Below are 15,165 nucleotides of genomic sequence, written 5' to 3' on the forward strand. Positions count from 1 at the left end.
TTCCCATGATTTGCCTTCTTCTCCAAGACTGTAGTTATAATGGGATACTCTTTTGAGAACAAATGCTACCTGCATCCCTAAACTGTTTCAGAAGACCTGACTCTCCAGGTGGATGTGCCTCAAATACTTCACGCAATGTCACTTACCTTTCAGGGTAAGCTGGGACTTCTCAAAAGGCAGGGCCACTCCTGCCCGGCTGGAGCTGGCAGATGCCATATCATTACAATGAAACTGCAAGGGAAGCAGAGTGGGGCATTTACACAGTGGCTGAGAAGGAGACTCAACAATTCAACCCAAGAAGCTGGAGCGATGGCTCCTTGCAGAGGACGAGAGTTCAATTCACAGCCATCTGTAACCCCAGGCCTAGGAGACCTGGTGCTTTCTTCTCAACTCCAAGGGCACCAATATGCATGTGGAATGCACAAACATGCTGGCAAACTATCCACCTAAAACAAAATAAATCTAAAAAATTAAGAAGAAACCCTCAACCTCAGGACAGGTATGACGGTGCATGCCTGCAGTCAGTGTGACAACACAAGCGTGTAAAGCCAGCTTTTCCGAGATAGAGGGAGTAGACGGTCTGAGTCATCCTCGGCGCTATACAGTGAGTTGCAGTGTTGGGAACAAGCAAAAGAAACTTCTACTTCGTTTTCAGACTCCATTTAAATCATAGGAAGAAACTAAGTTCAAGGTCCCAGGCCCTCAAAGAGTTGGAGACATCCCCATAGCCGAACAGCTTCTGCAGTGAGGAGACAGTTGTCTGAGTCCAGACATCTTAAGGACAACTTCTCCATCTTGCTGGCAGAGTCAACTAAGTTTCTATTTCCAGGCCCAGAGCCTACTCCTGTCCTGAGCAATGGACACTCCCTTGCTCATCAACCTTTACGTCAGATATGACTGGACAGTGCTCCAGCCCACCCCACTCCCCCTTGATTTATGGTTCATCCTTTAAATGTACTGCCCAAAGTCCCTTCAGGGTCACAGTTCAGCTCCTGAGTCTGTCTGCAGCCCTGATCAATCAGTAGCGACTGAATTACAATAAATGTTTGCATTGGCCTGGTTTTTTAGTTATGGTAGAATTAGGCGGACCCCACAAGGCCAGCCTAGCCTACATAGTGGGTTCCGGGACAGCTAGGATTACATAGAGAGAGAGCTTGTCTCCGAAAATATAAATGAATAAAAAATAAGTCAACTAAGGCAGATTTTTTACGGGCCATTGAACCTAAATGTCTGATTGAACATTTCTCCAGTGTGAAAAGATGTCACACAACAGGTGTCTGTCTCTCCTGGGGCTTTCAGCCCAGAAGTTCAGCTGAAACAGAAATCTTATACTCAAATGTGATTCGTGGAACATCATCACTTTTCATTTAGAAATAGTGGTTCCTTGAGCTGTGTGGATATTCTAAACCTTAACACGTTTCACTATGCAATTTTTTTTTTAATCACGTTTGTGAATGTCATTGGTGATCTCATCAGACAGGCTTTCGAACAGCAGAAAGCTGTCGAGCCTGACATAGTAGAGTGGCCCAAAAATCCTAATTTTCTTGTAAGAATGATTGTGTTGCTGGCAAATGCTGTCAGTTGTTTTCCTTGGAGCGTCGGGTTTGCTTTATTCAGTTTGAAGAAAATGTCTGCCAATTTCTCAAATCTAGTAACTTCAATTTATTTCTCAGCTGTTTTCTGAAAGAAAAATGTTTTTTTGTTGGGGGGAAAAAGCAACAATTCGGCTCTAGATTCAAGTGCTGCTCAGGTGCTTGTCTTCACAATTACCACAGCTCAGCATGAGGCATATGCACACTTCCACAGAGAGAGAGAGTACAGGGGCAGCTGCGCTGGCAAGATGGCTCAGCACGTACGACACATGCCACACAAGCATGAAGACCAGAGTTCAATCCCTGAAACCCACACAATGGAAAGAGGGAAGCAGCTCCACAGAGATGTCCTCTGACTTCTGACACCCACAAAAGCCATGTCATGTGCGACACACACACACACACACACACACACACACACACACACACACACACACACCTCTAATTCTAGCAGCTCTCCAGAGGCTGAGGAAAGCAGGCCACAAGTTTAAGGCCAGCCTCAGCTATAAAAACAAAACAAAACCAGCCATCAACCCAGAGGTGTCCTCACGACAGGCAAGCCCTCTGCGCCTACAGTCTGACCCCAGACTGGTCTTTACAGATACTCTGCCTCCGGTGGAAACCTCCAGAATGCTCCTTAGAGAAAAGAAACGTTACAGTACTCTACAGCTCAAGATCCTAGGAGACCTGGTTACCACCTCCACCAGTGACTCTCAGGCCTCTCCTCATGACTGAGCAGACACACTGACACAACCAAGCACTCTCAGCTCTGAAGTGCTAGCTTCTAGGACCCACAACTATTTTTGGGTTTTCTGCCTTTTCGTATGTATCATGGTGTGTTTCTAAAATGGGACACGACACCACCCTTGAAAGATGGGGATGTGATTCTCATTCACCATTCCTAAGCTGGGGGAGGGGGGAGGGAGGGAGGAGGGGACAGAAACGGACGTTCCCTCTGCACCGGTCAGAAGGCAGCAGGCTGGGGGATTTGGAGAAACTGTCTCCGCATGTGCAACAGTGCACACTTTAGATTTGTATGGCTGTCTTGCCTGTGTGTGTGGACCCTGGAGCTGGCGGTGTGGATGGATAGGAATCAGCTGTGGGTACCAGAAACAAGCACTAGCTACACCGAGCCATCCCTTCCAGACCCGAGCCAGAGATCTCATGATCCTGAGCCCAGTCTCTGAACCATGTTCTAAGTCTGACCTTTTCCCCTAAGTCAACAACAGTCTTAAGGGGGAATGGCAGTATACTGGGTGGTTTTAATTAGGCTCTGAGGTCAATGTTCTAAGAGAGGGTACGGCACTAAAAGTTGAAAGCCCACTATCTATAGATAAGACAAAAGACTTTTAAAATCTTTTTTTAAAGATGTATTTTTTTATTGTTTTTGTACACAGTGCTGTCTGCATGTACTCTTGCAAGCCAGAAGAGCATCAGATCACATTATAGATGGTTATGAGCCACCATGTATAGTAGTTGAACTCAGGACCTCTGGAAGAGCAGTCAGTACTCTTAACCTCTGAGCCATCTCTCCAGCCCTAATTTTTTAAAATCTTGATGTCTGTCTTCCCTAAGGCAACTTTAGTCAGTGTACTTTTTGAAGCAATTTGTTCTCCTGAACTTTGACCTTTGGTCCAAACTTCTAGACAGTGAAACCTGGAGTCCCCGCCCCCCCCAACGTGGCTTTGTTAAAGAGGAGACAAGAAGCATCTTGATCGACAGCTACCAGCCCAAACAAAATCAAGGATAAATGCTAAAGAGAGCTCAGAAAGGACAAACCCATCTGAGAACATTGGAGACATAGGGCCCAAAATACCACCAACACCCTCTCTGTCCAGTCCTTCCTAATTACAGCCCGCTGTTTATGAACATGGAGCTGCTATTATGTGAGCCTTGTCTGCCACTCCAGATCCAATTAGCCAGATACCATCTGACCATTACAGGGTAAGCCGCGTGAGCTCCAAAACCTCTCCAATGCACAAATAAAGAAAATAACCACAACTAGGAAGCGAAGATAGACATCAGTAAACCTATCACCCCAGAGGTCAGCAGAGATGCCAGAGTTTGCTGCAAGTCTCTATCCTAAACAAAAAACAAATAAATAAAGGAGACATGGAGCTACTGGCTTTTGCCTCAGGGTTTCACTGTCAAGTACTGTCGTGGGTTCGCACCACCATTGCACCTCAGCAAACAAGTAAAACCTGCACACAGAATGTGCCCCGCTTCTGATTCAGAAGCACAGAGATGGCTAGTAACTCTTTCCACCTAGTAATGAGGAAGTGTTTACATACAAATCAGAAGGACAGAGTAGGAGGGAGGAAACAGCAAGGAAGAAGAAAGGAAGCCAGGAAAATAGAGTTAGCTTATGAGCCCGAAGACAGGCAAGGGAGGGAGACCGAGGTTAAAATATAACCGAGGGCTAGATATGTAAAGACTTCACCCCTGAAGACAGTAAGGAAAACACCAAAATGTCTTTCCTTTACTAATTTAGGAAGATTACCCGATTTATAAATAAATAAAATGGCAGCCTGGCGTGGTGGCACACACCTTTAATCCCAGCACTTGGGAGGCAGAGGTCGGTAGATCGCAGTGAGTTCGAGGCCAGCACTGTCTACAAAGCAAGTCCAGGGCAGCCAAGGCTACACAGAGAAACCCTGCCTTAAAAACAAAAACAAAACCACAGCACTCAGGAGACAGAAGCAGGCGGGTCTCTGTGAGTTCAAGGCCAGCCTAATATACATACTGAGTTCCAAGACAGCCTAAGCTACATAGAAAGACCCTGTCTTGAAAGAAGAAAAAAAAAAAAAGAGGACAAATTCCCTTTAGCCAAGACTGATTTTAAACTCACTATGCAGCCTTGAACTTCAGATCCCCTTGCCTCCACAGGAGTTCCTGGGATGGCAGACATGCACCCCCAAACCTGGTTTGTGAGAAGATGGAGACAGAATCCAGGGCTTCCTGTGGACTCAGTAAGCACTCACCCCAAACTCATCCATTTGTCACATAATTGCACTGGTTTTTATTAGATTTGGAGTTGAGCTGCCATCACCTCTGACTCCAGATCATTTCATTACCCCAAATAAACCTATCTGTCAACAACCAGTCATTGCCCCTGTCCCCCGGTTCCTGGCAAACTTCAATCAATTTTTGTCACAATGGATTTGCCTACTCTAGACAATTTGTACAAACGCACTCATATGACCTGCGTGTGGCCTCTTGTGCCCATTTTATTCCATAGAATGCTTTGACGTCACTGTAGCACGTATCTTTCCTTTTGTGGCTGAATGCTGCGCCATTGTACAGCTATGCCTTTTAGTTATCCATTTGTCTGTCGTGGACATTGGGTGTTAAGAGCATTTGGTTCACTGTTTTCTCTCCTCGTTTGCTTGGGGGCTTTTTTTTTTTATTAATTTATTTATTATGGACACAGCATTCTTCCAGGGTATATGCCTACATGCCAGAAGACAGCATGGCACCGATCTCATTACAGATGGTTGTGAGCCACTATGTGGTTGCTAGGAATTGAACTCAGGACCTTTGGAAGAACAGCCAATGCTCTTAGCCTCTGAGCCATCTCTCCAGCCCTACTTGGGTTTTTAAAGATATTTATTTATTCATTTTTAATCTGCATGTATGTGGTATGCCTACATGAGTTCTTATGTGCACCAAGTGTATGTAGGTGCCCGTGGAGGCCAGTGGGGGTTGGTTCCCCTAGAACTGGAGTTAGAGGCAGTTATGTGCCACTGTGTGGTCACTGAGCTTGAGTCCTCTGGATGAGAGAATACTTTTTTTTTTTTTTTAAGGCATGCACCACCATGCTTGGCAACTATTATTATTTTTTAAATATTTATTTATTTATTATTATGTATATAGTGCTCTGCCTGCGCAGAGGGCATCAGATCACATTGTAGATGGTTGTGAGCCACTGCGTGGTTGCTGGGAATTGAACTCAGGACTGTGGAAGAGCAGCCAGTGCTCTTAGCCTCTGAGCCGTCTCTCCGGCCCCTGAGCGAGTACTCTAAGCAGTGGCCCAGTCCCGCTTCTTGTTCCCAGCGCTCAGGCTGTAAGGACCCTGGGCCTGACCTGCCCTGCACCTCTGCACACGCTGAGCTATGCCATCAGCCTGCGCTTACCACGCATCTTTACTCCAGTTTTGCTTTTAACTTTACTTTTTGTTTTCTCACAGGGGCTCTAGCCCAGAGTGTCTGAGGCTAGACACTTCTTTATGGGGTTGAGGACGACCTTAGGGAAAGTTCTGGGTTATTCTTGGCTATGTATTGTAATGAGGCTCCAGGCGAACCTGGAAGAGCTAAGTGGGGTGGGGAACAGACAGACAGAGCTTTAACTCAGCACTCGGAGGTAGGGGCAGAAGGATCAGTTTTAAGGCCAGTCTCCATTACATAGCAAATTTGAGGTCAGCCTGGAGTACATAAGACTCTGTCTCAAAAAAAAAATTGGTTTGGTTTTGTTTTTGAGGCAGGGTTTCTCTGTGTAGCCTTGGCTGTCTGGACTTGCTCTGTAGACCAGGCTGGCCTCGAACTCACAGAGATCCATCCGCCTGCCTCTGCCTCCTGAGTGCTGGGATTAAAGGCGTGCGCCACCACATCTAGCTTCAAAAGAATGTTTTAGGAGAAGATTCCTTTAATCCCAGTACCCAGCCCTAGGAAAGCAGAGGTAGGAGTAAAGCTCTTGTTTGGCATGTATGAAGCTCTAGATTTAATAACCTGTACTTCTTAAAAAACAACACACACAATAAAAAGAAGAGGAGGAGGAGGACAGAGGCAGCCTGGCCTACTGACTGAGGTTATATACCTGTAACCTCAGGCTGAGGCAGAAGAAGCACGCGTTCAGGGCTGGCCGATGCTACAACTGTGAGTTCAAAGACCCTCTCAAAACAGAAGGAGGTGGAGCAGCCCTGGGGCTGCAGCTAACTAGGCTGTGCTTCCCTAATATGCACAGGGCCCTAGGTTCACTTCTGTAAGTAAAGACCAACCCTCTATCCGCTTCTGAAAGATGTGGAAGAGAAGAGTCTGTCCCAAAGATCTCTCCTTCCCTTCCCACCCTGAAGCTTGTCCAGATCGGCCCAACACCCACGCTGCGCTTCCTTCTTGGCCTCTTCCCAGCACCCAGCACTGAATCGCCTTCCATTTGCCAGAGCCCCAAACTGAAAAACAATCAAACTTCAAAACACGTTGCCAAACAGCATGTAAACATTGGAGGGAGCTTTCTCCTGGGAAGAGGCTACCGCGCCAGCCACCTCACCATCCAGTCCAAGTTCAGCCCTGCGGAGAGCAGAGCGGTGTCCCAGAGGAAACATGCACATGAGACCAGCAGCACCCATCCGACTTGGCCCCAAGATGGGCAACTGGTGACTGGAAAGGTCTGAGGATGATGGTGAAACTGACCATTCAGAGCAGTCAGGCCAGACTGAACTGCATGTTCTGCCTCTGCCCTGACCACCAAAGCCTTCAAGGAGCCTCCAACAGACAGAAAGAAGCAGAAAAGCACTCAACATAATGGCGGTCTCACTTTTAGTGTGACTGTCAACACTGCCCCACAGATGAGGCCCCAGTCTTTGGCTGGATAACTTTCTGGAACTATAAGGAGGCCCTGGGTAGTGCACAGCCTGCAGGCTGCTGTGGGGTAGCCACTGTCCCCGTAACATTACAGGTGTTGTCAGCAGCCATGCAGTGGAATGCCCAGCTAGCTAGAAAGCAGTAAGAAAAAAATATGTCACCTGACAAAAAAAAAATTGTGGAAGGAAAATTATCAGCTAGCACCAGGCCATGGTGGCACATGCCTTTAATCCCAGTACTGGGAGGTAGAGGCAAGCGGAGCCCTGTGAGTTTGAGGCCAGCCTGGTCAACAAAGTGAATCCAGGACAGCCAAGGCTACATAGAAAACCTGTCTCGAGAAAAGAAAAAGAAAGAAAGAAAATTATCAGCTAGTAATAACAGAGACTATAGCAGATCTCGGGCTAAATACCAGAGGAGCCATGAGTGACCAAGGAAGAGGCCCACCCTGAGTCACGAAGAGTCAACCACCACTCAAATGACTGTCCTAAACCACGGCAGTGACAAGGACAGGGACCTCACAACCTCCTAAACAGAGTCTAGTTGGAATCTAGAGGAACAGGATCCTCCCTGAGAACAAGATTTCAGCTCTTGGAGATTGCAGAATTTACCACAGTCCTAAATTACACAGGTCCTCAAAAGCTCACTTGGGCCAGGCCGGTGAGATGGCTCAGCAGGAAAAGGTGTTCGCTGCCAACACTGAGAATCTGCATTCCACCCCGAGTGGAGGAAGGAAATGAGGACTCCTGAAAGTTGTCCTCTGACCATGACATGTGCCATCGTCTGCTCAGTGTGACTTGATGCTCATGAACCCACTACCTCCCTGATGAACACTTCAGACCCCAAGTCCAGGACTGAGATCCAAGGGTCACCCTGTCTCAGGGTTTCCACTGAAGTGAAGAGACACTGTGACCACAGCAACCCTTGGAAAGGACAAGAGTTAATTGGGGCTGGCTTAGTTTCAGAGCTTAGTCCATTGTCATGACGGTGGGGAGCATGGCAGTGTGGAGGCAGACATGGCGCTGGAGAAGGAGCCGAGAGTTCTACAACTGGATCAGAAGGCAGCAGAAGGAGACTGCATGTGTTTAAACTGGGCTTAGCTTGAGCATTTAAGGCCTCATGCCAGGTGATGGCGGTGCACACCTTTAATCCCAGCACTTGGGAGGCAGAAGCAGGTGGATCTCTGTGAGTTCGAGGCCAGCCTGGTCTACAAAGTGAGTCCAGGACATTCAGGGCTGTTACACAGAGATGCCCTGTCTGGGGGGGGGGGGGGGAAGACCTCAAGGGCCTGGCACCACAGTGATACCCTTCCTCTAACAAGGGCACACCTCCTCCAATAAGGCCACCTCTTCGTAGTGCCACTTCCCGTGGGCCAAGCATACAAAACCAGTCTATGAGGGCAAACCCATTCAAACCACCACACCTACCCAGTATGAAGCTCCATTTGTGTTAAATCTACAAGACAGCAGGCTGCCAGGGGCTGGGGGTGCACTGTGCTCATCATGTGTTTGAAAAAGCTGGTATTTTAAACCTTAAAACCCAGTTGCTGCTCTGCCTGCCTTTCTCTTCTCCATCCTTGGAGGTTCCTCAACTGGCTGCCAACCCAGAAGTTGGCCCCTGAGCTGATTTCAGCAGTGCTACAAGACAGCAGTGAAAGAACACCCTTCCGGACTACAACAAAAGAAACCCATCGGCTTGTTGTCTTCAAAAGGGCCTTTAAACCGGGTGTGGCGGTGCACACCTAGTCAGGAGGCAGAGGCCTGTAAGTTCAAGGCCAGCCTGGTCTACAAAGAGAGTTCAGGACAGCCAGGGTTCTGTGTAACAGAGAAACCTGTCGTGAAACAACCCCCCCCCCAAAAGGAGGCCTTTGATCCCAGCACTTGGGAGACAGAGGTAGGAGGAGCTCTTGTGTTCAAGAGCAGCCTGGTCTACACGGTGAGGACATCCAGGGCCACATAACAAGACCTTGTCTTGAAACAAACAAACGGAAAAAGCAGGGCTGGGGGTAGGGTGTGGGGGTGAGGTCTTAGCCAGGAGGTGGTGGTTCACACCTTTAATCCCAGTGCTCAGGGAAACAGAGGCAGGTGGATTTCTGAATTCAAAGCCAGCCTGGTCTACAGAACAAGTTACAGGATGGCCAGGGCTATACAGAGAAACCCTGTCTTAGAAAAAATAAAAGGGCAGGGGGTCTTTAAATGAAAAAAGAAAAGAAAGAAACCCAAGTTCCTGGTGATCCATCCACTGCAGTGCTTATGTGGTCTTCAGACATGGCTAGTGTGGACTAATTGACGCCACAGTTCAAGCTCAACAGCAACATTCTTCTTGGACGTATACTCACACTCCTCTCTGGGTGACCTCATGCAGTCTCAGCTCCAGGCTACACAATGACAGCTCCCAGGTACACATCTCCTGACCTTGCTTGCCACCAGATCCCTCATCGAACTGCCCCTGCATCTTCTCGGGTTTATACCAGGCCTTGCACAATCAATGTGAACAAAACTGAGTCCAAGCCCTGACTGCCCTACTGTCTCCCCTAGTTTTTGTGTCCTGAGACAGGGTCTTATGCAGCCCAGGCTGGATTCCAAAGGAGAGACCCTGACTGAACCTCCTGCCAATCCTCTTCCAGTCTCTACCTCCTGAGTGCTGGGACTACAGATGTGCCGACCACACCCCATTTATGCAGTGCTGAGGATCAAACCCCAGGCTTTATGTTACTAAACAAATACTCTACTAACTGGGCCGCATCTCCCCTGGCCATTTGCTACTTGTTTATACCCAAAACTTGGGAATCGCCTTTGACTGCTCTGGTCCTCACATTCCATATCTAAGTCAACCCCTCCACAAATGCTACTAGCTGAGCTTCACCGTGACAGTTGCAATGACCTCCTCACACACGTTTTGCTTCTCCATCACACAGCAATCCCAGTGTGTCTGTCAAAAGACAGGCTAGTCTATCCAGCTCAAATGCCTCACTCATGCCATGACAACAGCCTACAAGGCCTCCCTGACCCGCCCAATGTCTCCTCCCACCCAAACCCTTCTGAACTCACTCACCACTCGCAACTCACTTACCCCTCTCCGGCCATGTTGTGCTCCTGGCTGGTCCCCAAACCTGCCAAAGTTGTTTCTCCTTCCAAGCATTTGGCCTTGTTTATCCCTTCGCCTGGACCACTCTACCCTCACTTAGTCATGTGGTCCATGCCTTCTCCTCTTTGGCATCTTCATCCAGGAGCCAGCTCACCGGCAATCTTGGCACCCAGGACGTTAAGGCAGAAGGAGTGTTAGTTTGAAGCTAGCCTGAGCTAGGCTGAGCTACAATATGATTCCAGAAAGCCCGAGCACTGAACAAGTGTGAGACCTGTCCCCCAAACCCCTAAAAAGGAGTGTTAAGATTACAGGCATGAATCACTGTGCCCTGCTGAAACTCATTTAATTATATTGTCTTTAATGTAATAAATATAAGTTACTACCATTTATATATTATATTTATATGGTTTTACTAGAATATAAAAAACATGTTGCTAGCCGGGCATGGTGGCAATGGCCTTTAATCCCAGGGCTCCAGAAGCAAAGGCAGGCAGATCTCTATTAGGTCAAGGCCAGCCTGGTCTATAGAGTGAATTCCACGAGAGCCAGGGCTACACAGAGAAACCCTGTCTCAAAAAACAAACAGCAACAGCAACAAAATCAATGCACCATTGCAGTTTTCATGTTGAATCTCCAAAATCTGATGTATTCATCATTGACAGGCTGTGTAGCAGCGTTCTATAGCCTATGTGGCCAATGGTCTCCATGCTGAATGGCCAAACTCCAGAACGATCGCCTGTAATAAAGTAGGGTGTGCAAATATCCACTGAAGGGAGAATATATGAAAAAACAACTGTAGCATAAGCTGTGGTTTGAGGGTGTCCCCAAAGTGTATGTGGTGGAAACTTTATCCCCAGTGCAACAGGGTTATGAGGAGGGACATTTATAAGATTAGCACGCCTTTAATCCCAGCACTCGGGAGGCAGAAGCAGGTGGATTGCTGTGAGTTCGAGACCATCCTGGTCTACAAAGTGAGTCCAGGACAGCCAAGACTACACAAAGAAACCCTGTCTTGAAAAACAAAATCCCAACACTACGAAGGCAGAGGCAGCAGATCTGTGAGTTCAAGGCCAGCCTGGTCTACAAAGTGAGTGCAGGATAGCCAAGGCCACACAGAAAAACCTTGTCTCAAAAAAAAAAAAAGTCTAGGAATAAAAAACCTAGGTTGGGCCAGGCGGTGGTGGCACACGCCTTTAATCCCAGCACTCGGGAGGCAGAGGCAGGCGGATCGCTGTGAGTTCGAGGCCAGCCTGGACTACAAAGTTAGTCCAGGACAGGCGAGGCTACACAAAGAAACCTTGTCTCGAAAAACAAAAACAAAAAAAAAAAACTAGGTTGTAGGAAAGGTGTTCACCACCAAGCCTGACAACTGGAACACAATTCCCAAGATGTACATGATGGAAAGAGAGAACCAACTCTTACATTTATTTACTAGTTCTGGAATCTAAGGTCAGGACTTGAGAAAGCCTGGGTTTCTTCATCCATAGAGTGAGAGCAATGCAATCTTCACAGATCAGCAATCGAATGAGATGCTGGGCCAGGCACAATGGTGAATGAATGCCTGCAACCCCAGCTCTTGGAAGGCAGAGACAAGAGAATCTATCCTAAGCTCCTCAGCAATATAACCAGTCTGAGGGCAGCATGGCCTACAACTTACCTTGTATCAAAAAGCCAAAAAACTCAGTGTGATCTTTCTCAAGAAAAGGAGAGAGAGAGAGAGAGAGAGAGAGAGAGAGAGAGAGAGAGAGAAGAAAAGAAGGAGGAGGAGGAGGAAGGGGAGGGCTGGAGAGATGGCTCAGAGGTTAAGAGCACTGACTGCTCTTCAAAGGGTCATGAGTTCAATTCCCAGCAACCACATGTTGGCTCACAACCATCTATAATGAGATTTGTATACATAATAAATAAATAAATATTTTTAAAGAAGAAGAAGAAGAAGAAGAAGAAGAAGAAGAAGAAGAAGAAGAAGGGAGGGAGGGAGGGAGGGAGGGAGGGAGGGAGGGAGAAAAGCAAGCCCGAGCGCAATCAAGGTACACAGCTTTAATTTCCGCACTTGGGAGGCAGAGGCAGATGGATCTTTCTGAGCTCTAGGCCAGCCAGGGCTACATAGTGAAACACTGTCTCAAATAAATAACCAAAATACACAAACAAATGATATTCTAGTATAAGGTCTTTGCAAATGGAAAAGTAGTCATTAAGGAAAAGACTAAGATGGCCCTGCTGGTTCAGGCCGGCAATCCAGCTACTCAGGAGACAGAGGCAAGAGGATCACAAGTTGAAGGCTTGCCTGAGCTATAGGAGTTTAAGGCCACCCCAGGCAACTTCCTGAGATTCTGTCTCAAACCGGAGGGGGGGGGGGGCGGGGATTTAAAAAACAAAACAAAACAAAAGTAGGGCTAAGGCTGTAGTTCAGTGGTAAGGTGCAAAGTTCAACAAACAGCAGAAGTAGAAGACTGACAAGCCAATTGAAGCCTTTTCCTCATGCTCCTTGTTTTTCCTTAACACCAATAACAGAACAGAGCTACCTTCACTGACCAGAGAAAGAGACAGAAAACCTAAGCTCAAACCTGTTCACCACGAACAGCATGAGCTGTGACCTTTACAAACTCATTTATTCTCAAACACTGACCAAGTACTCATAACACACCAGGCGTGAGGCTAGGAGCCAAGGAAGCAGTTTAAGAGGATCACTGCCCTGGAATGATTTACAGTCTAGCAGGAAGATGAGTAAACAAGGAAGAAAAAGCAGAATGAAGAAATTGTGGCTAAAGAGATGTACGTAGCTCAGCCGACCCACAGTTCAGTTCCCAGCACGGAAGTCCAGAGGCTCACAACCACCTGTATCTCTAGCTCCAAGGGACCCAAATGCTCTCTTCTGGCCTCGATGGGTGCCCACACCCTCCAAGTGGCATACATACAAACAGGAACACACACATGAATAAGAATAAATCTTTTCTTTTCAGTCAACTCTCTTAGCTCTGTTTGCTCACTGTGAAGTGGGAATGACTTCTCAAGACTGCTACCAAAACTAGCTTCTGAATGCTTGTCATATACCCCAAAGCCTCCAACTCCTAATGTATTAATGCAAAGTATTTTTCCCCCTAATGACCTGTGATTCTGGTGCCGTTTGAACCCTGACTCCTCTATTGCATTCATAAACTTTATTCCACTTCTGCGAAGTTCACTAAATGTGAACAGAAAGAGGTGGACCTGTTTGCTTATTTTACGTCTTACAGTGTAGCCCAGGCTGGCCTGGAGGCAACTGCATGCCTCAGCCTAAAGGATGAACAATCTTAAAATGGGGATTTTTAACCTCAAAAAACACGATCACAATTCTAGGTCACAAGTTCTAGGGAACACAACAAACTTCTCAGTCATCCCACCTAGTCACAGCTGGTCAAGATAAGCAGCCACGTGGAAAGGAAGCTGCATAATTTAAGCCTAAAAGGGTTAAGTGTCAAAGCAGTATCGGTGGACTTTTAGCTGTCCAAGACTTAAGCAGTCAGTGCTTTGCGGAGGTAACGCTGGCCCAGGTCGCTGACAACCGTGTGTGTTAAAAGTCTTGTTATGATCACAGCAAAGCACTTACACGTCTTTAATTTTTTTTTTTATTTTAATTTTTTGCCTCGAAGATGACCCGATCCGGGAGCATCTCAAAGAAAGATGATCTCAAGGGCTAGGCTCCCCAACAAGTGGAAACCCTACCCAAACAGGGCAAAGTGGGTGTGACCAGAGTCAGACGATCAAGACTCAGGCATCCCTCCTGAAGTTTAAAAACTGAACGGGACTGGCTGGTATCAAAGTCTCGGGTCGCCATCATCATCAAAGAGGAGAGAAGGATAAGACTCTCTTAATGGGTCCAGGCCGCGTCGTCCAGATTTTTCTCCCTGTCCCTACAAGCCAGACGCCCACTCCCAGGCAGCCCCATTCCAGGCAGCTAGCGAGTCTCCCCGGCCGAGGTCGAGCCCACTTCCCCGACGCGGCTCCTCTGCCCCGCAGGCGCCTAGGCTGGGGTCCTCTTCCGGAAGCGCCAGCAGCCGGCGACTCCCGCCGGGCCCCGCGCCCACCCCCGCCCCGGCGCGAGCCGGGACACCCCTCCTCGGAGGCCGGAACCGCGCGCCAGGCCCCTCCCACAGGAAGCCGCCGCCCCCCGGCGCCCGCCCCGCGCCGCCCCTGGCCCCTCGCGCCGCCCGCCGCCCCTGGCCGCCCCGCGCCTCCAGCTCGCCACCGAGCCCCGGGCGCCCGCGCCACCTACCTGCCGCGGCCACACCAGCGGCGCCTAACTCCGCTCCACTTCCGCCTTCCAGCGCCCGCACTCGGGCCGGGTCACGTGAGCGCGCGCGGTCACCTGACCCGGAAGAGGCTGGCCGGGGCGCGCAGGTGCGGGCCACCTAGAACCGGTCTGCGAGCCTTTGACCTGCAGAGGATAGAGGTCCTCTGTCTCCTGGACTGTGCCCGAGCGGGCGTATAAACTGAGGGCTCATCGGGCACCAGGGGCTTTATTTATTCCTTTGGAAGCAGGTAGAGTTCTCCCCGCCCCCCATGGTACAGGTGGGAGAAGACTCATCTGGTCAATTAAGTCAGCAAATCTTTCAGGGGTTGCTGGATTTAAAAAAAATAAAAAATAAAAAATAAAAAAACCCAGCTCGCTCGCCCTTTAAATTTGACTGTCAGATAAACCGTTTAAACTGTAAGCATGATCCCAAATTTGCTGTTGTATTGGCACACAAAGGTGTCCTGGTCCAAGCATAACATCTCACGTAAAGTTGGCAGCCTGTGCCAACTATGTGCTAAGCTTTGTTCTCAGTTCTAGAAGTGCAGATGCCCTGGCCTTTGTAAAGCATCGTTGTTCCGAGAAACAAAAGTGGAAAGACGGAGAAGGGGACACGACACACGACGACATGACATCCCTTCAA

At 48.3% G+C, this 15,165-nt stretch overlaps 1 protein-coding gene across 2 annotated transcripts in view; it reads right to left on the reverse strand.

Annotated features, from left to right (window-relative positions):
• The window catches only part of WWP2 (WW domain containing E3 ubiquitin protein ligase 2), a 123,216-nt gene extending 108,621 nt beyond the window's left edge, over nucleotides 1–14,595 (reverse strand). Inside the window, exons 1-2 of one of the 2 annotated variants that reach the window (XM_084756953.1) lie at nucleotides 14,505–14,595; nucleotides 147–231 (exon numbers count right to left, since the gene is read on the reverse strand). In XM_084756953.1, the coding sequence (XP_084613079.1) occupies nucleotides 147–216 (70 nt within the window). In that variant the 5' untranslated portion in view covers nucleotides 217–231; nucleotides 14,505–14,595. Of the gene's footprint in view, nucleotides 1–146; nucleotides 232–10,237; nucleotides 10,261–14,504 lie in introns of those variants that run through there. The other variant, XM_084756951.1, reaches the window with a different exon arrangement.
• Between the last annotated feature and the right edge of the window lie 570 nt (nucleotides 14,596–15,165).

Source organism: Acomys minous, assembly GCF_964271855.1.
Source record: "Acomys minous genome assembly, chromosome: 14".
In the NCBI taxonomy this organism is placed as follows: domain Eukaryota; kingdom Metazoa; phylum Chordata; class Mammalia; order Rodentia; family Muridae; genus Acomys; species Acomys minous.